A 21103-nucleotide genomic window follows, 5' to 3' on the forward strand; every position below is an offset into this window, starting at 1 on the left:
ATAAATGAGACACTTCCATCATCCATTTAAGAAAATTAGGTGTCTGAAATACTTCATTTCAAACTATACAGAATGGGCAAGTTTTAGCTTGCATTTCCAATGATCAAATTGCAAAGCTTAAAACCTTTCAATTATTTATTAAAGGATACAAAGTGTCTTTAGTGGTTTTGTTGATGACTTATGTCAAGAAGAGAATCATGAAACCATTCCACAATTTACCAGCTCTTCCAAACCTTTTCTGAGCCTTTCTGCAGCTACTCGACAGTCCTTCTCAATCAATCCTCCAAAGGCGATCCTAACATAACCTGGACAACCGCTGGAACTTCCAGGGATCAGGACTACTCCATGCCTCTTAGCTAGCCAGTGAACTACTTTGAAGTCGTCCATGTATTTATCTGGCAGCTTTGCCCACAGGTAAATGGCAGCTTCTCCCCCTTTAACAGCTCCCTCTCCTAAAGGAGATAAGGCTTCTTGAAGCACCTCTCTGTTCTTGACAAGGTCCTTAACTTGATTAGCTACCCATTCTGGTCCCATTTCCATTGAGTAGAGAGCCAGTCGTTGTGAGATTATTGAAGCACAAATCGGTATGTTGTCCTGAACTTTAAGGAGTTGAACTGCGAGCCCTTCCACTTCCGATGGGTATGCTATCTGCATCCATAAGACATGAGTTTAGCTCGCTTCACAAGATGAAACAACTTACCTAATTCATGAGTAAATATTCAGTACAAAAGTTAGCTGAGGAATTTTGCTGCAAAATTAACACTGCAGAAAAAACATGTCCTAAAGCAATCATGCCTCATTCGCAATAAGTCTTAGCTGTTGGAACAACTCATTTTTGTTGCAAAAGAACACTTGTATTTGGTTTCTAATGAGACCAGTTTTATATCCAATTCTGGCAGATAACGCAGCCAGATACATGTTTTTTATAAAAGCTAATGAATAACAAGTATAGAGAGATATATTAGAGGTGTCATACATGCTGGTTTTAAAAAGAGATGTGCGAGTAAAGAGAAGCAGTTTTATTTGGGATATAGGTTAAGGCGTGGGAGTTTATGAGGCAAGAAGATGCAGTTGGGGAAAACATAGAAAAATCATCTTTTAACCAGAGATATATTTTTCTGGTTGTGTCAAGAGTCACTTAACAGAATAATAATCACTTGTGAGTTGTGTGCCCAGTATCATTACATTTCTAGATATAAGTTAGAACAAGAATCACTTACATATCCAACTCGCCATCCCATCATCCCATATGCTTTGGAGAAGGAAAAGATGTTGACAATGTGGTTTGCTTCTATGCAAACATGCTTCCGATCATCATACATAAAATACCTGCAAATAACTTGCAATGTATATATAAGAACATATCATTCAGGAAAACAGAAAACCACAAACAGAGTGTACAGAAAAAAGTTGCAAGAAAAAGAAGGGACAGAGATGATATTCGACAGAACAAGATGTTTGCATTCATGGAGGAGCAAAGACTCAATAGATACATGTCTTAACTATCTAACTCCTAGAGAAAACAACTTTATAGGCTTATTTGTCAACTAGGGATTGAGAAAAAACAGCAACATGTTGGCCAATAAGGATGAATTCAAGACTGATCATTCTGTCGCCTTAGCTATTTCCTTTTTCCCCTTCATACCTATTAAAATTCTGCAACAGATCCCAGGATAGCATAAATTTTCTTGCCAAGCAAATTTAGTGTAAGTTAAAAGTTCACAAATCATAAATATTTCCTCTCAATGCAAACACAAACGACCTGTATCCTTGGTTTTATTCAAAAGACTCTTGCTGGTCTAACTAAAAGTATTCCAGGATTAGTCAATTCAACAACTACTTCCCTCGTCATCTTTAGTTCTAAGACCATCATCATTCGTCCACAGACAGAAAAACAAATTAGCACCAGTAATTAACAGCAAGCACTCAATTCAATATGAGAAACTAAAAGACTTGTATTCAACAGAAAAAATCACTTACTCATATGTGTTATCAATTACGAGCCAACATCCCGCTTCCTTACAAATATCAGATATCCTCTACATGACAAAAACTCAACTTGTTAATGTTTCAATAAAGTAAAAATCACACGACAATACTAATGCATTTGATAATTGAGGACTTCAACAATCCATCATATCTATAAAGATGAGATAAGAGACCTTAAGAAGGGACTCAGGAATATATGTTCCTGATGGATTGCCAGGATTAACAACAGTGACAAGCTTTGGGGTTGGTACAGTATTCTTTAGAGTACTCTCCAACCAGTCTGAAAATTGAGAAATCATGGAATATGTCAAACTCATAGACAATCAAACAAAGAAGGCAGATAATGTTTTGAAATTCTCAAGTCAATTTCGCAAAACAGTTGCAATATTTAGGTTAGATTATGCATCAGTGTCAAACTTTAAGTTATAACATACTTAAATCAGGTCAATTATCGGGACTGAAGTTTACTAATTTCATTTTTTCTTTATCTTTTCTTTCTAGTGGGGATATGGTGAGGACATCCAATACAAGAAAAAGCACAGAACAAATGTTTTCCAGACAACATTCAACAAATCAAGATCATTTACTCAACTTGCAACACAAAACAGAACACTATTCTGCAGCAACCTTATCTTCAGTTGATTTCTACACAAGTAGTGTTACATTCAGAGAAAATGGAGTTTATTGAAAAATTTCAGCAAAGGGGGAAAAAGTAACTCATAGTGCAAATGTGATTAGTGATTTCGATATATTCCCGAGTGCTCAGACGACAAAGATAAAACGGATGTTCACTCTAACTTGAACATGCACGCTAGCACAAAAGAGATGTACACCACAATATCTAGTATAATCAGTCTTAAGGAAAACTAATGGAAGGAACAGTAGTGTCTTAATAATGCGGAGGCTACCACGAAATGAACATCATATGAAAGTACAAACCTGCATCAGGATGGAGTGTCTTTGCATCACCAGGACCCACCAGAATATCGGTAACACCTGTCATCTGGAATGACATGTGTGCATTGAAATAGTATGGTGCAAACATAACGACCGAATCCCCAGCATCACACAGTGTGAGAACGACATTTACGAAAGCCTGAAATCAACTCAATAAGATTCCATTAGAGATTTCTCAGCGATAGGGATACAGCTCGTCCATTAGTCACTAACATAGATTTATGCACCAATTAATTTACCCATAAATGTAGCATCTCTGTTTCACTACAAATGGCTCTTTAACATAGCTCTATTATCTTCATTCAGCATAAGATAGCATCTGAATTTGTTTATTGTAGTAAATAGTGATATTAATTTGGAGCACTATTGAGGACACCACTCTCCTATTCAAAAAAGAGAATACTGCTCTGTAACGACAGGTACTTAATGATAGGTCTGTACTCTGTACTCATACTTTGTGAGCCTATTGAACCATCATTTAATCAGTCATGGAAAGTCTATCCAATTAAATCTCAAATTATTACCCTAACTAATCCCAAGTTCCATTTTGCAGACAAAATTGTGAGGTTCAAGTGCTTGAGCATTTTAGGTATGTCAGTAGATTTTTCTCTAATATGTTTCTGACGGTGATGCTAAATGGCGAGTTTTGTTGCTGCAGATGTTCCCATTGCAAGATTGCCATCTCATGAGAGCGACAACATACAAAAATATAGTGATAGCATGCAAGAACTAAAAGAGGTTTTATAAAAAAAAAAGAAAAAAACAGAGCACTTTTTTGATCAAGTTGTAGCATGGAGCTGAATAAGCCAGCCCACAACAGAAGAGTAATCTTCTTTTATCAAGAAAAATATACATAAACAGAAGAATAATCTTTAGATGGGTAGAAGCAGAAGAAACAAAATCCACATCTCAAAAGAACACGAACTTTCAGTACACATCATGATATACAAAGAAGAAAATTTTCACGAGTGAAGCAGTTCTATTTGTCTTTTCATAAGTTCTCCATACCGTTTATCAGGAAAAGCACTATATGGAAGCTAGCATTTTGTTGACAACATAGACTCTAACAAGTCTTCCCCGAAGAGGGGGAGAGAGCGAAAGGGGAGTAAAAAGAAAGGAAAAACATTCACTCACAAGGAGATGAATCTCTTAGTATGATGACAATGCAATAGTAGAAAATTGCACTTCCTTTGAGGAGCCCTGCCACATTTCTAGTCTGAACTAGACTCTAACCATAAAAATGAAGGGAAAAGGGGAACTGAAGAATAGCTAAGGAAGGTGACATGCACCGAATACTGGTCCTTTGTCAAAGCAAATGAACCTGGTATGAAGGTGGAGTAGAATCAATCTCAATCCACTCTAACTCAAGAAAGCAAATCATCAAAATGCAGTTTCATTCTACTCCGTCCAACCTTTATCTGGAAAAAGCTGGAAGAAAGGCGAGAAAGAAACGCAGCCTACTACTATTAAGGGCAGGTAAGAAAGAGAGGCAAGCTGACTGGTACCTATACCCACAAATGACTGAATAGCATTAAAGTAACATTTTACCTGATTTGCACCAGCAGTAACCATCACTGAAGATTTATGTAGGTTATTTTCACGACCCAACTGGAGAAGAGCACAAAGAAAGTATTAGACTGAAAGATGTAAAAATCTAATCTCAACGAATGAATAATATAGTTTGAAAGCATGAAATGTATGTGACAGTAACTACTGGTTCACTAGGCAAAGTACCATACACCACTCCAATATTTGTTCCTATAAGATGCAAACCAGAGTACCAAAGAAATCCAACTGATAAACCATACCTTTTGCATCAACGCCTCCCTAAGTTCAGGAAGGCCCTCATCGGCACCATAGCGACTAACTGAAGGTTCCCAGATAGCTTCTTTCACCTTTTCAAGTGCTTGCGCAGGTGGTTGCCAGTACACTACTCCCTGCAAGACAGAGAAGAAAATAAGATGGTACCAAGATATATGGACGGAAAACATGGACAAACCATATTCAGCCAAAACCAATATAACTTCTCAATCTAACAAAAAGATCCACCCACAACAGATAACTCTATTCCTTTTGTTTACTCTTTCTGGAAGGTAAAAAAGAAGCAATAACTAATCACCCATTCCCCAGGCCCCAACCCCAGCAAACTAGACAGCTTTTAAAACTTCCATTGGTAGGTTTAGGTTGATTGAACTTTTTTTTATATGGAGGTTGATTAAACTTGCTTGTTGAAAGATCGGTCCTCAGAGATTGTAATAGTACCAGTCCTTCGTAAAAGTCTAATACTAGACCGATAACACTTACGGATAACTTCTCACAGCATGGCAGGGCTGCAGAATTTCTTCTGAATCACAGCATACTTGGTTAACTCAAATAAAAACAGATCAAAAGATAAGTATTACGACTCTTTTTTCACAGGAAAAGGACAAACCGACCATGGAACATACTAGCAAAAAAGTTTTGTCACTCCAAACATCATGGGAGAAACCCCAGAAAATTTCTTGACAAAACCAGAATCTCAGGCAGTTTAAGTTATTTGCAATCACCAGAGGAACTTAAGGATAGACAGGATGTCAACCTTATGCTAGTAGCACCACCTTTATGTGTGCTCTAGGCCCGTAACCCATCCACCAAACCCTTTTACCCACACAGCTCAGTGGCCAGTCATAATCTCCATTTTCCATATTCAAAAACCATCTGCAAATACATTCATTACATGGGAGAGAAGTCCAACTGGAATTTATTAGTTTTTCCATCACTACCTTAAATATTAAGCAACCCACATTTCAACCAAAAAAATTGAAATTGATAACCCCAAGAATGAATCAGACAAATTTAATCTAAGTCAATCTAATCAAAATTTCGAAAGGCACAAAAAAAGATGATCTTTAGGCTTCAAAACCATCACAACACAGATGAATTTTCTCAAAGTTCTCAACTTCTTGAACCTTTCAATGGTGATTAGAATAATAAAACTAATGAAACAAAACATTGGAGCTAGTAAACAAACCTGAGCTAGAGAAATACAACCTTTATTACTTCGAACCAGTTCTTGTATCTATATTGCAAAAACACAACAAGAAGAAGAAGACATCCCATCAATGCACAGAAACTTAAACCAAACAAACATAAAAAACAACAAATCCAATCTATATTCTTGAAATTTACCTGAACCATAACTGGTGTCTCGGTAAGCACAGCCCTTCTAGCAAGCATTCCAAAAGACCCCATTTCCTCTTTTCTCTCTAAAACAATATAAAAAAAAAAAAAAAACACAACCTTCAAAGATAAGAGTTCTTATCCACCTACCCAGAAAGTAAAAAAAGGCCTTTTTCCTTTTCTGAGAAAATCTTGCAAAAAGATTGGAACTTATATAGAATGAGATCGTAAAAAATATAAAAATTGGATCTTTTTGTTAAATTAATGAATAAATTTGACTGCTACGGACAACCCTTGAAACTGCTAACTGCAACTAGGAATTAATAATATAGTAGTAGCTGGCAAAAGGCAAAAGCCAAAGGCCATAATGACGCAACCCCTTTCTGTATTTTTGTGTTTCATACACGTTATANATTTAAATTTTATAAATTGTTTAATAATTAAATATTAATATTAAATAGTAAATAGTAAATCATCATATTAGCATACATAACTTACCATCAACTTGTAAATGTATGTGACTCTCACTAATTATATTCATTATGTTCATTACTCTCATTTCTCATCGATAATCTCAAATGGATTAATATTTATTTATGATAACTCTTTGTATTTCTCAATGTTATCCAATAATAAATAGTGACATTTCACACAATAATATATAAACTTAAAACAATTGGAAAAAAATGAGAAAATCTCTATGCTCTCTTTTCTCGTCTCTTTTTATTTATTTAGTTTAACATTTATGTTTCTTGCTTGTTGTTATTGTACAACGTACTTTCTATTGTTGTGTTATTATTATTGATAATTTACTATGGCCTGTTGTTTTGTATACATTAACCTATCATGTTGTATTTTAATATCTTCATTGGAATATTGAATTTGTGTGATAGTTATTTTTACTTTATGCACTTTTAGTCAATTTTATAATTAAAGATATAATATTTTTACTAGGAAGATATATGTAATTTCTACCGAAACAATGATAAATTTTACGATACAAAATTTATATGAAGTATCTTGGGATAAACGTGCAACGCACGTTCCTAAATCTAGTATCATATAAAGGCATGACACCTGAGTCTAACTCAATCCCAAAAGCTAGTTTATGAGGGAGAGGTTTGTTCAAGTCCATATACGGAACCAATTTATCATTCCTCAAAGATGTGGAACTTCTTAATAATATCATCACCGACTCACTTCACTAGTATTTTTATGCTTTTTATTTACAAAATGTGATGAGGGATAGTAATTGTAAACATTTTTTTTTATGACAAGGGAAATCGGCAACTGCTACCTTTCCGCTCCTATGCAATAGCTCGCAGACCACATAGATTGCAAAAACTAAAGCAAATTATATTGTTAAATTACACGAATCTAACCTGTTCGTAAATGGCAGAAAACAACTAAAAGTAGACTCACGAACAGTTCACCCTCTCTTTTTTTTTTAATTGTGTATGGATCAGCTTGCGCGCATTTTGACTACTTCGATGAGGTTACCTGCCATCTCCACAAATAAATTATATCATTTTAATAATAACTAATAACGGCGCAGTCTTCCGGTGTTACGACCTGGTGCTCTCTTGTGAAGAGCCAAAAGCTCTTGACGTAGGGAATAGTTATCAGATAACTCTAGCATAGTTATCAGATAACTCTGTCTACCCAGGCTTGAACTGTTGTCTCTGGCAGAGATTGTTGGCCTGGTTTCTTGATATCTTTCCTTGTCTAATAGCGGAATTTTTCTCCTCAAACTGATTCTTGGCCATTGAGAGTTTCATTTGGTTCATTTCCCCGCCCAATCTGTCAGCTAAACGGAGCATCTCTGTTTCATGTTCAATCTCCTCTAGAACTTTTGGAGATATGTATTCAGAATCTCGTAGTCTTCTTTTAAATCCACCTCCTGTTGCCCTGGATGGTTTCTGCAGAGAAGTGCATCATGTTTGTGAATGTCCTTACATTAGGTGATGGTCCAGAGTTCTTTATTGCTTGAAGAGTTCATCATTCTCCCTCTGGCTTGTTTCTGCCAAGTATTTCAGTAAGATATTACATGAATAAATACTCTGTTTCAAGTCCAATTTCTTTGGCCTGCTCAACAATGTCAATAGCATGTTCTAGCAGTAAACGCCTTCATTAATACATCAGCAACAAGATTTGATCTTGCACCATTATTAGGTGAATGAAGTCTGCAAAGCAAGACGGCTTACATTATGCAAGTCAATACCAGCATTTTGAAAGTTGAAAAGAATGTAGGAAAGGATACAGTATACACCTTGAATTATTTGAGACCGCAACTTCAGTTCAACTGAGGAGTTGAGTGCTAGCAGACTCTTAAGGTTTTCAATAAACGGCTTTGTCAGTTAACAAATCAACAACAAAAGGCAAAGATCTTTGTGCAAGAGAAAGCCAAGAAGACGTCAGTTGGAGGTCTTCTTCTATCCTTACTCAGATTTCTTCTCAATATCTTACCATTGATCTCCACAATTGCAGCTTCCATTCAGGAACTTATGGTATCTATTTACATCCCGCACTATAATCTCCCTCTCAACAAGTCTACTAATATACTTAAATGCCTCATGACAATCCCTGCAAATTCTCAAATTCTTCACAATCCGCAAAGCTTTACCAGGTGGTGCTGTTCCATTCAACAATCCAAATGCCAATGCCAGCTTCTCACTGTGATGCCAAAGTGATTTCTTCTTCTCCTTCTCTTCTACTTCATGCAACATTTCAGTCCATACGGGCACATAGCCCAGTTTCTCAATCTCCTCCATTAACTCTGTTAACTTGGCATAAATCTCATCGGTTCTCTCATGCCTCCTATCACCAGCTAAAAACACATGAACCTCTCCCAGCACTTCAATCCAACTCTTCCCACCTTCCTTCCTCACTTTCTTATCCTTCATTCTCTTCCACACCTCCCTCACCTCATCCCACCTACCTGCACTTGCATAAGCATTAGCCAAAATTACATAAGCTGAATCATCCATTGGGTTAATCTCCAACAACCTATCACTCATCCTCCACGCAATATCCATATTCACGTGATATGCACATTTAGACAATAATACTCGCCATAAAGCTGCATCTGGCTTAAAAGGCATGGTTAAAGCAATTCGCTCTGCCTCCTCCAGACGTCCTGCTTTTCCCAATGCACCCACCAAACACGTATAGTGCTCAAGACACGGCTCCAAATTATACTCTTCAGTCATCCTCTTGAACCATATCTCAGTCTCTTCAACTAAACCTGCATTGTAAAATGCAGTCAAAGTAGCTAAGAAACTGTACTCATCCGGTACCATTCCCCGTTCTTCCATTAAAGTAAAAAGCTCTATGACATTTCCATGTTCCCCTTGTTGAGCATGCCCTGCCATCATGGCATTCCACCCGACAATATTAAGTTCCATTTCTAGCTCATCAAACACTCCACGAGCGTTCCCTACAAGCCCACATTTCCCATACCCATCAATCAATGCACTGCCTACAATGACATTCAAATTAAGCCCTGTTACCATCGCATGCCCATGAATAATCCTACATTGTTCAAGCATAGCCATGTCAGAACCCGCCCGCAAAGCCCCAGAAACACTAACCATAGTAGATGCCATACCACTCCTCCTCATTTCAATAAAACACGACAAAGCATCAATAGGCTTATAATTCTGAGCAAATCCAACAATAACCGACGAGAAACAAACCTCGTCTCTGACAGACATTTCATCAAACACCTTCTTCGCATTATTCGACAACCCAGTTTTAAAATACAATGACACAAGAGCTGACGCCGTAAACAGCTCTGAAGAGAAACCCAATTTGACAGCAACGGAATGAAGTTGTGCCCCGAAGCTGAGTGAAGGAAGAGTGGCGCATGTTTTGAGAAGGGACGTTAAAGTATGGCTATTGGGTAAGATTCTTGAAGGGTGACGGAGCATGGAAATGAAATGATGAAAAGAAAGCGGTGAGTTGGAGAATGCTGATGTGAGGGCTGTCCATGAAACGACATTGGGTGATGGAATTGACCGGAAAAGACGGGCGGCGTCTGACCGGAGATCGGATTTGGAGTAGAGAGTGATGAGGTTGTTTAGCACTGCACGGTTAGCTTTTGCGGCGCCTGTTGTGATGGCTCTCGCATGTACGCACCGTGGGTCTGTTGAATCCATTTCTCAAGCCTGATTTGCTTCTTTCATTGAACTAATATATTAATTAAGTAGTTTGAATGTTGTCGTGCTAAGTTCTTTATACCTCCCAAGTAGGGCTAAGATTTGCTTATACTCTACTTTTTTGAATTACGCTAAATACGTTGTTCTTAGTATTAATCTGAAGAAAATATCAGTACTAACACTAAATATTTTATTGATCAATGGAGCAAAATTAACTTTATTAGTTATCTGTGATGTACTGATAAGTGATAATTCATGTTTTCAACTTTCAAATGTAAGATTGTAACAGCAGCTGACTGAAAGTTCACTATGAAGTTTGAATAACAAAAAGTAACAGAGACATGTTCTTCACTCAAGAAAACATTCCATAGAAACAACAAAACAAATACACAAAAATGATTACATGTACAAACTTTTCAAGAAAGTGCTTTAATCTCAAACAAGTTGGGGTCGACTATATGAATCCTCTCTAACCATATTTAACTATAACAATGCATTCTGAGGAATGTTAAACACTCTGTGCATCTCATCAGTCATGTCATAAGCTAGATCAAAATTTTTTACCAGCTTATATCCCTTGATCATTATTCTATAAGTGACTAAATCAGGAGAGATGTTTGTTTCTCTGATTCTATCAAACAACCTCTGGGCCTCATCCATTCGACGTAACTTGGAATATTTATCGATGAAGCAATTGTAAATATAGACATCAGGAGAGATGTTCTCTCTTACCATCATTCTGAACAACCTCTTGGCCTCATCCATCTGATCTAACTTGCAAAATGCATCAATGAGGCAAGTATAAGTACCAACAGTAGGCAAGACTTCTCTTTTTTGCATGTCAAGGAGCAGAGCACAAGCCATGCTCATGTCTTTAATTTCACAAAAGCCAGAAATCATGGAGGTGTAACAGATGTTATCTGGACTCATACCCTCCCTGACCATTTTCATGAATAGTTTGTGGGCCTGTATCACTTTTATCTGTCTTGCAGCTTTTTTCACTTCCCCCCGCTTGCATAGCATGTCAATAAGAATTGTGTATGTGATGATGTTAGGAGTCATCTCAAGTTTAAGCATTCCCATATAAAGCAAACTAGCCTTGTTAAAATGGGACTCTTTAACAAATCCATCAAGAAGAGTATTAAGAATTGTAACATTGGGAAACATGTCCCTCTTAAGCATTAGAGTGATTAACTCCAATGCCTTCTTTGTGTTTATATCTTTGCACAACTGCTGAACAATTACATCATAGGTAAACAAATTGGGGATGATTCCTCGATCCACCATTTCATCTATCAGGTGCAAGGCTTCCATCACACGCCCATCAGTACAGTACTGCTTAACAATAAAATTGCAGGTAATGGTATCAGACAGGTAATCTTTTTGTACCATCATAATCCTGTACTTCAATGCTTTATCAACAGACCCCATGTCGCAGGAAGCACGAATCAATTTCAAACAAATTGAAGCATCTGGAGCCAAGTCATTGCTGATCATCTCCTCCAGTAGCTCATCGGCTGAATTAAGATCTCCTTGAGCACAAAATTCAGTAATTAAAATGTTGTAAGCTGTTTGGTCAACTTTGCATTCAGAATTCTTAAGGTAATGAAAACAATCCTTTGCAATTTTTGCTGCTCCAGCTGCGCACAAACCCTGAAGAATTGAGTTATAGTTAATTGGGGTAGGCTTGATGTTACTATCTTGCATACCTTGAATAGAACATAAACCTCCATCAATAATCCCGAATTTGCCAAACCAACTGACAAGAATGCTATAGCTACATATATCTGGTGTTATTCCAGAATTACTCATCTCATCAAAAATACTTATAGCTTTACTTACTTCGCCTTCAGCAAAAAATCCATGAATAATAGCATTGTAGCAATAAGAATTCAAAGATTGGTTCTCATACCTCAGTTTCCGAATGAATTTCAAAGCAACATCAGGACATCCAATTCTACAGAGTCCATGGAGCCATACACTATATGTTGCAGCGGAAAGACTGATCTCTTTTTCCCGCTTTTCTTTCAGAATCTTATAGGCTTCTTTTATAGATACCTTCTGTGTGCCTGGATAATTTTCACAGTAGAAGTTCATCATGATTGCGTATGTCATCACATCAGGTGAGGGTCCAAAGTTCTTCATTGTTTCAAATAGTCTAGCAAGATTCTCCCCTTGATTAGCTACTGCCAAGCAATTTAGTAGGTAATTACATGAATAAATACTTGGTTGAAGCCCGATTTCCTTAACCTGATTGATGACGTCAATAGCATAATCAAACAGTTTATTTGCAGCAAATACCTTGATGAGTTCATCAGCTACAAGAATTGAAGGTGTAGTATTATTAGTTGAACGCATAACAAGATGCATCACCTTCAATAAGTCAACACCAGCATTCTGCAAGTAGAAAATCATTTCTTTAAGAAGTGTGTGCACTTCCATATCCATTCCAGCAAAGGCAAATGTATGTATCATCATTCTATAGCCATTTATTGAATGATACAAGCCATACTTTGTCAGAGATTCCTCAAAAGAAATCTCTTTCACAATTTTCCAACTCAAAGACTTGCATACTCTAACTACAACTGAATACACCTTGCGACCTTTCCAGTTAAGTGAATTCCTTGTTGGTATAACAGCTTTATCAGAATCATACAACAAGGGTAATGAAGAAGAAGCACCATGATAGTACTTTTTACAAAGGCTTCTCTGCTCCTTAAAGAAACCCAATTTATGTAAATCCTTGAATAACAAGCTGAAGGACTTTCTTGGTAACAAACCTAGACCCATAGAAGAAAAACTTCTCAACAATTATACAGAGTCTACATTATCACCCAGAAAAATCTTACATTTTTTTCTTTTTCTTTGAGTAAAGTTTGCACCTTTATTCAAAATCTCAACACCCATCAAACAAAAAAGATAATATTTGACCCCCTAGACAAGCTCCAATGGTTTGTAAGCTCTCTAATCCGAAATTCAAAGAATCTTGAAATGGGAACCCACAAGAATGAATATTAAAGCTAAAATCGATTGAACAGGACACCCAAACTGAAAAAGATAGGAACAGTTCACCTCAGCACAGCAATTTTAATCTGAGCCCAGTCTGAGAGGTTATCTTGTTCTTCTTCTTCTCATGGCGGCGGCTCAAATCATAAGTCAGTGAAGAGCTTAAAAACCCCATAAATTTTTCGGCAGTGATAATATAAATTCACCTCTTAATTGAGTATTTGGCGGCAGCTTCTGGTGTTCTTGTGCTGGTGCTTTTCAAACTTTCGCAAATAATTCAGATTTTATTTTTAGCCAAATAATACTATTTATTATTTAATACAATGTTTAAATACTTGTCCTATTATTAGGTTTTAAAGAGTGTAAATTTAAAGAAATTCTTCAATCTTGCAGTTTAAAGTTCAACTATCGATATTCTTTTAAATGTTATTCTATTTATTTTTACTTATTTAATTTATTAAAAGTAATTATTCAATAATACTAAAGTTTGAAAAATCGAGATAATTACATATTATTAAATACTATTGAATAGTGAGAGCGGAAAACTTAAAAGAGAACAAGAACACCTTAGCATCAACAGATTCACTGTGATTTAACTCCTGCGTATAAATGAATAAAAAGAAATTGATCAATGTGTGTTATTCAGTAACTCAAATAGCTGCTGCTGTAGCAACATTTACATCATCAGATTCATCAACAATCATTTCATCACGAAATAGCAGTTTAAGATATGGAAGAACTCTTGGAAGCATGGCTAGGTCTGCTAAGTTAACACTCATCATATCAAAAGCAATGCTTGTTTTGTGCATGTGTGTTTCGTCAAAAACTGGAATTTTAGGGTATCTTTGACTGAAATGAGTGAGGATGATTCGATATGCTCCAGCAGCGTCCCCTACTTCAATAGCTTCCTGTGTTGTGCTGTGATTTCTCGCTATGGCTTCTTCCACCATGCCATCTTCAAAGGTAGCCTGCATTAAAACCCCGAAATTTTTATATATGCTAAAATGGGGAACATGTGGCAACTGAAATTTTTATGAGAATTGTTAAGCCAAGAGTATAGCATGTTGTAAGATTCTATTGACAACTTGGAAGGATTTATTGTAATCAAATAGGGGGAAAACCATAAAGACATTTCACAACTTGCCTCATGAATAAGAACTGTGGCCCCATGGGAAGCTGCAACTAGTTCTGGACAAGGCCTCGTGTCGCCAGAGTAAACAATTTTCCACCCCGGTATCTTCTTCCCAGTGCTGTTAGTCCTATCCGCCGCCTTCAGGACAACACCATATGCTTGTGGACAATGAATAACAGGAAAGCTGATCAATGCTTCCAATCCTGCTTCTCTCAGAATTCTCTTCAACATTGCCAGCACCGGGAATGCTGCAGCTGGGCTGCCTGGCCTCTTCCAATAACTCTCCATACGGCTACCTTTAGCAAATAAGTTAGAACCATTCTTTTGGTCATTTTGTACACCTACACTCCCATTAGCATCCTTGTTTTCACCTGACTCAGAAGTCCTCAATGAAGCTTCTGTAGTTTGCCTACAATCGAGGAACTGCATATCTAGGTCCTCAAGCTTTTGGTATGCATCAAGGAATATCTTAAGCTGTCGTGGTCCCACAACAACTAAAGGTTCATGAGGAGTTTCATTAAGTAAATCGCGTCGGAGAGCAAGTATTCTTGCAATACCAGTATGATGATCAGCATGAATATGAGAAATCCAAATGCACCTTAGACCTTTTACAGCTTCATCAGCACCTTCAATGCCAAATCTGTTTACCAAGCAGCACATTATCCCCCAAACTGCGGTTAGACAAAAACCATATGTAAAATTGATATTAATGAGCTTATACATTACCTTCTTTTTAGCTGTCCCAATGTTCCTTCACCACAATCTAACAGAATACTTCCCTTTGAGAAAAGATTGATAAAAATGGAAGTGACATTTCGATATTTTGAAGGCTGGGAAGAACCAGTTCCAAGAAGAACAATCTCCATATCCTCTCTTGTTATACCTTCCAAACAACTAGGTAATGCAGTTTCATGCAACCAGGGCTCTTCTATCACAACATTGTTGGCCTGCAATGTCGTGCTGCCTCCATTTGCAATTTTGTTACCATGATGCAACAGTTGGGTAATATGCTCAGAAGCATCCACAATTTCAGGAATTTCTGTAATTAAGTCTTCTATGATTTTTGGCCGAGAAGTAATTTCAGGAATACCAGATCTGTCTAAACCAAGCTGTGCATATGGGCGAAGATGGAACTGTTCCACAAAATAGTTGTTCATTTTGAGTGATGTCCAACCCAGCATCAAAGTCAAACAACGCATGAGGTAAATTGCAGTCAATTCCAACAGAAAAGCTCAAATACATTTCGAACCAAACAAAACCAAACTTGGCATACAGTTTCTAGATTCTAACTCTACGCCATAAGGCAATCGGATTAAATATATAAACTCTCACCTTGAGGAGGTTCTCTGCCGTAATAACTTGACATGAAGCTGGAAGAGAGAACTGCAGAAACAAAATAAAGATAATTTACCAATTAAACAAGCATCCCCAATATTGATTCTCTGTCCAAAGTAAACTTATCTTCCATTCAAGCATAATTCCAATATAATGTACCTCACTTGGACCCTTAGAGACTGAGGGTAAGCTCTTTAACTGCGGAAGAGACCAAAAACCAGGCGAAGGAAAGAATTGAGGGCACAAGTAGTTCAGCCTTGTGGCAATTCTTGCACTAGACTTCAGAATTGGAATTTCAACATTCTTCCTGCGATTTGTACAAGAAAATCATGATGGTACATAAGCAGGAAATACACGTAAACAGCAGAAAGATGTATATCAGCCTTAAAAGAAGAGAGCATTCTAAGGTTACTCACAACTGATGTCCTGCCATGACGTGCTGCACCTCACCAAATCTTGACATCCATTGCTGATATTCAGTTGTACACGTTACTGAAGCAGGACTAAGGTGTATCACACAATCAACTTTTTTGCACATTTCCTTGGATTGTTCGGATGGATCTGAGTAATACGGAGTGAGAGAATGTACAGACGACAATTCTTGCAGATGAGACGGTGTTGGGCAGTCAACAACGAGTACAATAGGACCAGGAACAGAAGGCCCCAATACATCACTAGGGTGAACCTGCACAATGCTCACTGAAATAATGAGATGAGTACAAAGTGAAGTAACAGCAAATAATAATCCCTATTCTTACCATGATGTCTTGATGATCTGACTGTACAGAATTCCCGAGTTGCAATTCACGGCATTTTGGGCCAGGTCTCAACCCAAGAGCAGCAGCCTTTTTGGGATCAAACTTTCCCTTAATTTCAGGCAACTCACAAACATACACTACAGCAAGATCCCCAGGCTTCAATGCAAATTCAGCTGTGGACTGCATCCTCTCTGCTGAAAGATTTTCACCAACTAGTGAATCATCAAGTTCAGAGGATCCTTCCTTTGTCGTCTTAGACACTTTTGAGTAACGTGGTCGCAACAGAACAGCAGATATTTTGACAACCTCATCGTTAATAGGAACAAAGAGTTCATCAGTAGCCCCCGAAGAATCAACAGGTGGGCCAAAACTACGTGCATGGACCATGGCGGCATTTGGGATGAATGATTTCATTGCATTGACCAAGTACTTGAGATCAGAAGGACCCCATACATTGACCTTCAAAATAAAATTGTAATCGGTATCATTTTGTTAAGATCATTTACATCAGCCAATTATCTGATCGATATTATACAAGTAAACCAAGTTAATCTGACACTCACAGACATTCCTTCTTCTCCCATGCCAGCCAAAGTCAATAAAAGACCTGCAAGCAAAAAAATTTAACATATTTAGTGGTTCTTAAACAACCTCTGGCAATCGTTAAGCCAGCACTTGTATCTTTCCAGCATTGATTAATCTAGTCACTCAATAAGAAAAGCTATAGAAACAGACCTGGGAGTCCACCGGCAGTTTCTGAACAGACTCGCGACAGAAATATGTGATCAATCTGGGAAAGAAGAACGAAGAAAAAAAATGTATATACATCTTCCACAATAAGATCAACATCATACTTGAAAGAACAGTTCAGAACTATAAACCTGATTACGAACAAACGGATTATACATATCCATAGTTCCATACCTTTGATAGCTTAATTTTATGCTCTGTGCAGAAGCGTTGCAATCCCTGAAGCAGAAGACGGATTTAGATACAAAGAACTAAGTCTTAATGTACTTTTTCTGTTTCATCACAAAGGAAATAAGAACCAAAAGAGAGCAATAAATGCATGAATGGGAAACAATCTGCAGAACAACATTGTGGAAAGAAAACCCACTAGGATAATGGTGATGCAGGAAGTAGATGACCAATTAACCATCATTAAAAAGCACAGTTCCTCATTAGGAATTTATCAAATACACTAACCAAACACATTCTTAATACCATACAAAAAGTATGATTTGCTATTCATCATAACTTGAAATATGCTGCATGTGGTCTTATCATCTGTTCCTGTACAAAATCTAATAGCCAGTTGGTCCCTATGGATCTTATCCATGCAGTAATTTAGTCATGAGAATAATAGAATTACAAAAACTCAAGGAACCCTTGCAAGAATTAAATTAACTTAATAAGTAGCTCCTCTTTCAGATTCAGGTAGGTATTCTGCTTCCCATAAGAGAAGGGCCCTAAGATTTCAATGCCATTATAACAACATACCCAGTAATCCCACAAGTTGGGTCTGGCGAGGGCCACAATTTGGGTTTTGGGAGGGAAAAATATAGGCAGACCTAATCTCTACCTTTGTGGGGTAGAGGTTGTTCCAAAATATGAAATGTACATCTTGACTAAAAACACAACATCCAAATAGGATCAAATTATCCTGTTGGTGTCATCTGAAACAGTAGAAGAACCAAATGGCATACACATTGGTTTGAACTCGACAATATAACATACTTACTTCTCCAGCATTAAAAATAAACCTCTGTTTATCAAAGAAGAGAAGGACTGAGGGTGTTGTATCTTGTGTATCCATGCCAGTCCCAAGGATCTGTGAGAATTTAAAGGAAGAGAAGTCAATGACTTTTCAATTTCTTCGCGAGGAAGTGAGAGAGGAATAATATCAGTTATTAGATTCACATAATCATAAATTTGGGAAATAAGATTCCAATCCAACCAGACAAAACCTTTGCGCATTCAAGTATATGACCATAATCATAGGAACTTTAGAGTCCCTTCATGCAAAAATAAATTGTCAAATCTGCCTTAAATATACCCAAAAAAAAAAATATAAATAGGGCTAGGACCTTAATGGGGCTGCTAGTTCATGTTATGTTACTTTCTAGGACTAACATTACATAACCACCATGCTGAATTCTGTTAGTGTGTTATACTGTTTGTTTTAATATTGAACTGGAATCCCTCTGCTAAAAATGTTTTACTTGAAGAAAACATATTTTGGTGTTAAAAAATGTAATCTTGAAGAAAAATACTTCCCATAAAAAAGAAGCCATTTTCAATCAATGTCCTCACTCCTACTCCATATCACTTGCTTCAAACTACACTTATGGCTGCCAAAACACTATCCTCTTGTCTTATCCTACCGGACCTACACACATGTCATCAATTTTTAAACCCAACTAAAACTAGAAATGATTCAGAAAAAGTTCCAAATCAAACATTTTCCTCACCAACATACCCTATAACTCTATCCATAGCATTTGCTCCCTCAAGACATACAAACATAATTTTTTTCTCCCTATCGACATCAGATATCAGTAAAACAATCCACCTGCGACCCACTCACTAGACCTACACAATAACTGCATGTACCAACTTCGCGTCTAAATAAACATGGGAACTATAAATCTTTTTGAACTTAGTTAGCTCTCTGACACTAGCATAGTGTTCTTATGGAACGTAACTACCAAAGTTTTTTCATTTCTACCATTTCGTATCTTTTTTCTGCATCTTCTTCAATGCCAGCAATAGTATATATCGTTACTTCATAGAAAACAAACATGGAAACCATCTTCATTCAACCACATAACAAACCAGGATCATAACAAACAACTAACACAGTTTGTCTTACTTTCCTTTTTCGTTAGCTTCAATAAAAATGCTTTCTTTATTAAAAGGGGAAACTTATTAACAACTACTAATTAAGTACCTGGACGTATGAAATAGTATTAACAGGGTTGAGTTTGCGAACTTTGAGTTGAAGGTTTTTCCTGGGACCATCATTCTTATCTTTACCTTCAGCCCTTCTTTTATTAAACCCAACAGACTCAGCAATCGCACTACTACTACTTTCTTCCATTACCGACTTCCCTTTATTCTCCTTATTTGAACTACTGCTACTACTACGCCTTCTTGAACCGCTCGACGAACCGGGTCGTTCGATATTTTTGGGTTTTCTTGAATATGCGGCGAAGAGAAGACGACAGGGCTTGTGAGTGTGGGTATGGAGAAATGGGGGGTGCTTGATTTTGAAGAGATGAGAAAGGTAAAGCGATGGTTTTGGGGTTAAAGGGGAAGTGAGAAGTGCGTGGTGATTGGCGGAGGAGAATAGGAGGCGTAGGCTTGAGATTTGGGGCATTTTATTTGTACACACAGGGTTTTAGGTTCCCAAACATAAAACCCCGCCCATGTCTGAAAGATTTTGCACTTGCCATTGCATGTTATCAGGTCGGGTTGGGTCGAGTCGATGTTCATTACTATTCATTTTAAAAAATAAAATTGGTGGGATTTGTAATTTCGTCGTTGTTTCAAATGTAATTACTAGAAACTAATTATTTTTTCATACGAAAATAATATTTGAAGAAAGAGATTTTTAGCTTTCAAGCATTTATCTTTTAATACTAGCTTCAACATTAATCGTTAGGCCACATCATGAAATTAGGCTGGAAAATAGGTGAATATCGCCGAAATTCTAACTTATTTTTCAAATTTATAAGCTGAAATTTACTATTCATATCAATTTTATGAAAAAACTATTAGTCGAATTTAAAGCCGATATCAAATATCAAGTGAAGCAAAATGTGCTAATGACAATGGTAGCTTGATTATAGAGCAACTTTCACATATAGCAAACACAAAATTAATATTTGTATGATATAAGAAAGTTTGCATAATTGCGCTCCATAGCAAACATAAACATGTATAATTCGCTATACATATACAAAAGAAAACATAAATATACATTCTGTTTCTGTTTGTATAAGCGATAAAAGTGAGGGGGGCTAGCGAGATCTGGGAGAGGAGAGAGAGGGGAATGAAAATATATGTATATATATAATTTTTTTCTCGCTTTATACAAACGAAAACGTATTTTATACACTTGTGTTTGTATAAAAGTGAGAGGAAGCGAGCGAGAAAGGGAGAGTGGCGAGCGAGACTTTGACAGAAAGAGGTGACTGACAAATAATTTGCTAGACACAATTAAATCAAAGTGTAATTATAGCATTTAATTTGATTTATTAATTTGCCGTTATATACAATTTTCCATAAATTATATAAGCATCAAAAACACCATCATACAAAAACTTCAATTTGAGACTCCAGCCCACTAAATGGATTTATTAGTGAAGACTCCCCTGGGCTCCTGAAGGCCCAAGGAAAATGAAGAACTGCTGTTGTTAATTGGACAACGGCCCAAAAAGTCTTCCTATTCTCAATGAGAAAATCAGAAACATATATTTTGATTGAAAAACATTTTAATAACTAAGATTTAGTGACACTTTTTATTTGTTACTATCATTTATAGTAATACATAACAATATTAGTTAAATTTGTAATATGTATCAAAAGTGAATTTTATGTATTCGATA

At 36.8% G+C, this 21103-nt stretch overlaps 4 protein-coding genes across 6 annotated transcripts; all 4 read right to left on the minus strand.

The window, feature by feature from the left end:
• Position 1: 1 nt before the first annotated feature.
• On the minus strand, positions 2–6506 carry LOC107014941 (aromatic aminotransferase ISS1). The gene is made up of 9 exons (XM_015215069.2): positions 6115–6506; positions 5957–6004; positions 4755–4883; positions 4495–4554; positions 2929–3085; positions 2163–2269; positions 1981–2039; positions 1221–1329; positions 2–648 (listed from the first exon to the last, which is right to left on the minus strand). Exons 1-9 carry the CDS (start codon positions 6175–6177, stop codon positions 196–198), a joined length of 1185 nt encoding a protein of 394 aa, XP_015070555.1. The 5' UTR covers positions 6178–6506; the 3' UTR covers positions 2–195.
• Positions 6507–7278: 772 nt separating this feature from the next.
• On the minus strand, positions 7279–10378 carry LOC107012761 (putative pentatricopeptide repeat-containing protein At5g52630). Of its 2 annotated transcripts, none has more exons than XM_015212682.2 (2): positions 8375–10378; positions 7279–8288 (listed from the first exon to the last, which is right to left on the minus strand). In XM_015212682.2, exon 1 carries the CDS (start codon positions 10260–10262, stop codon positions 8568–8570), a length of 1695 nt encoding a protein of 564 aa, XP_015068168.1. In that variant the 5' UTR covers positions 10263–10378; the 3' UTR covers positions 7279–8288; positions 8375–8567. The 2 variants fall into 2 exon arrangements, with proteins under 2 accessions (XP_015068168.1, XP_015068169.1); XM_015212683.2 differs by having other exon boundaries at positions 7279–8304.
• Positions 10379–10555: 177 nt separating this feature from the next.
• On the minus strand, positions 10556–13566 carry LOC107012654 (pentatricopeptide repeat-containing protein At1g62930, chloroplastic-like). Of its 2 annotated transcripts, XM_015212553.2 has the most exons (2): positions 13335–13566; positions 10556–12659 (listed from the first exon to the last, which is right to left on the minus strand). In XM_015212553.2, exon 2 carries the CDS (start codon positions 12630–12632, stop codon positions 10746–10748), a length of 1887 nt encoding a protein of 628 aa, XP_015068039.1. In that variant the 5' UTR covers positions 12633–12659; positions 13335–13566; the 3' UTR covers positions 10556–10745. The 2 variants fall into 2 exon arrangements, with proteins under 2 accessions (XP_015068039.1, XP_015068037.1); XM_015212551.2 differs by having other exon boundaries at positions 10556–13566.
• Positions 13567–13835: 269 nt separating this feature from the next.
• Positions 13836–19958, minus strand: LOC107014943 (tRNase Z TRZ3, mitochondrial). The gene is made up of 12 exons (XM_015215071.2): positions 19444–19958; positions 18235–18324; positions 17418–17462; positions 17229–17283; positions 17057–17100; positions 16494–16952; positions 16152–16420; positions 15895–16042; positions 15733–15783; positions 15127–15533; positions 14413–15040; positions 13836–14236 (listed from the first exon to the last, which is right to left on the minus strand). The coding sequence occupies exons 1-12, from the start codon at positions 19870–19872 to the stop codon at positions 13919–13921; spliced, it is 2943 nt and encodes a 980-aa protein (XP_015070557.1). The 5' UTR covers positions 19873–19958; the 3' UTR covers positions 13836–13918.
• Positions 19959–21103: the final 1145 nt, after the last annotated feature.

This window comes from Solanum pennellii, chromosome 3, assembly GCF_001406875.1.
Source record: "Solanum pennellii chromosome 3, SPENNV200".
NCBI classification, from domain to species: Eukaryota; Viridiplantae; Streptophyta; class Magnoliopsida; order Solanales; family Solanaceae; genus Solanum; species Solanum pennellii.

Excerpts from the sequence above, each read along its gene's own strand:
- LOC107014943 (XM_015215071.2), bottom strand. The coding sequence starts at position 19,872 with ATGCCCCAAATCTCAAGCCTACGCCTCCTATTCTCCTCCGCCAATCAC. Across the intron at positions 17,463-18,234 it reads TTATTTTTAATGCTGGAGAA|GGATTGCAACGCTTCTGCAC; the intron begins GTAAGTATGTTA and ends CTTCTGCTTCAG. Across the intron at positions 15,534-15,732 it reads CGGCAGAGAACCTCCTCAAG|TTCCATCTTCGCCCATATGC; the intron begins GTGAGAGTTTAT and ends TTTGTGGAACAG.
- LOC107014941 (XM_015215069.2), bottom strand. The coding sequence starts at position 6,177 with ATGGGGTCTTTTGGAATGCTTGCTAGAAGGGCTGTGCTTACCGAGACA. Across the intron at positions 4,884-5,956 it reads GTTGTATTTCTCTAGCTCAG|GGAGTAGTGTACTGGCAACC; the intron begins GTTTGTTTACTA and ends TCTGTCTTGCAG. Across the intron at positions 1,330-1,980 it reads GTAATTGATAACACATATGA|GTATTTTATGTATGATGATC; the intron begins GTAAGTGATTTT and ends AGTTATTTGCAG.
- LOC107012654 (XM_015212551.2), bottom strand. The coding sequence starts at position 13,052 with ATGGGTCTAGGTTTGTTACCAAGAAAGTCCTTCAGCTTGTTATTCAAG.
- LOC107012761 (XM_015212682.2), bottom strand. The coding sequence starts at position 10,262 with ATGGATTCAACAGACCCACGGTGCGTACATGCGAGAGCCATCACAACA.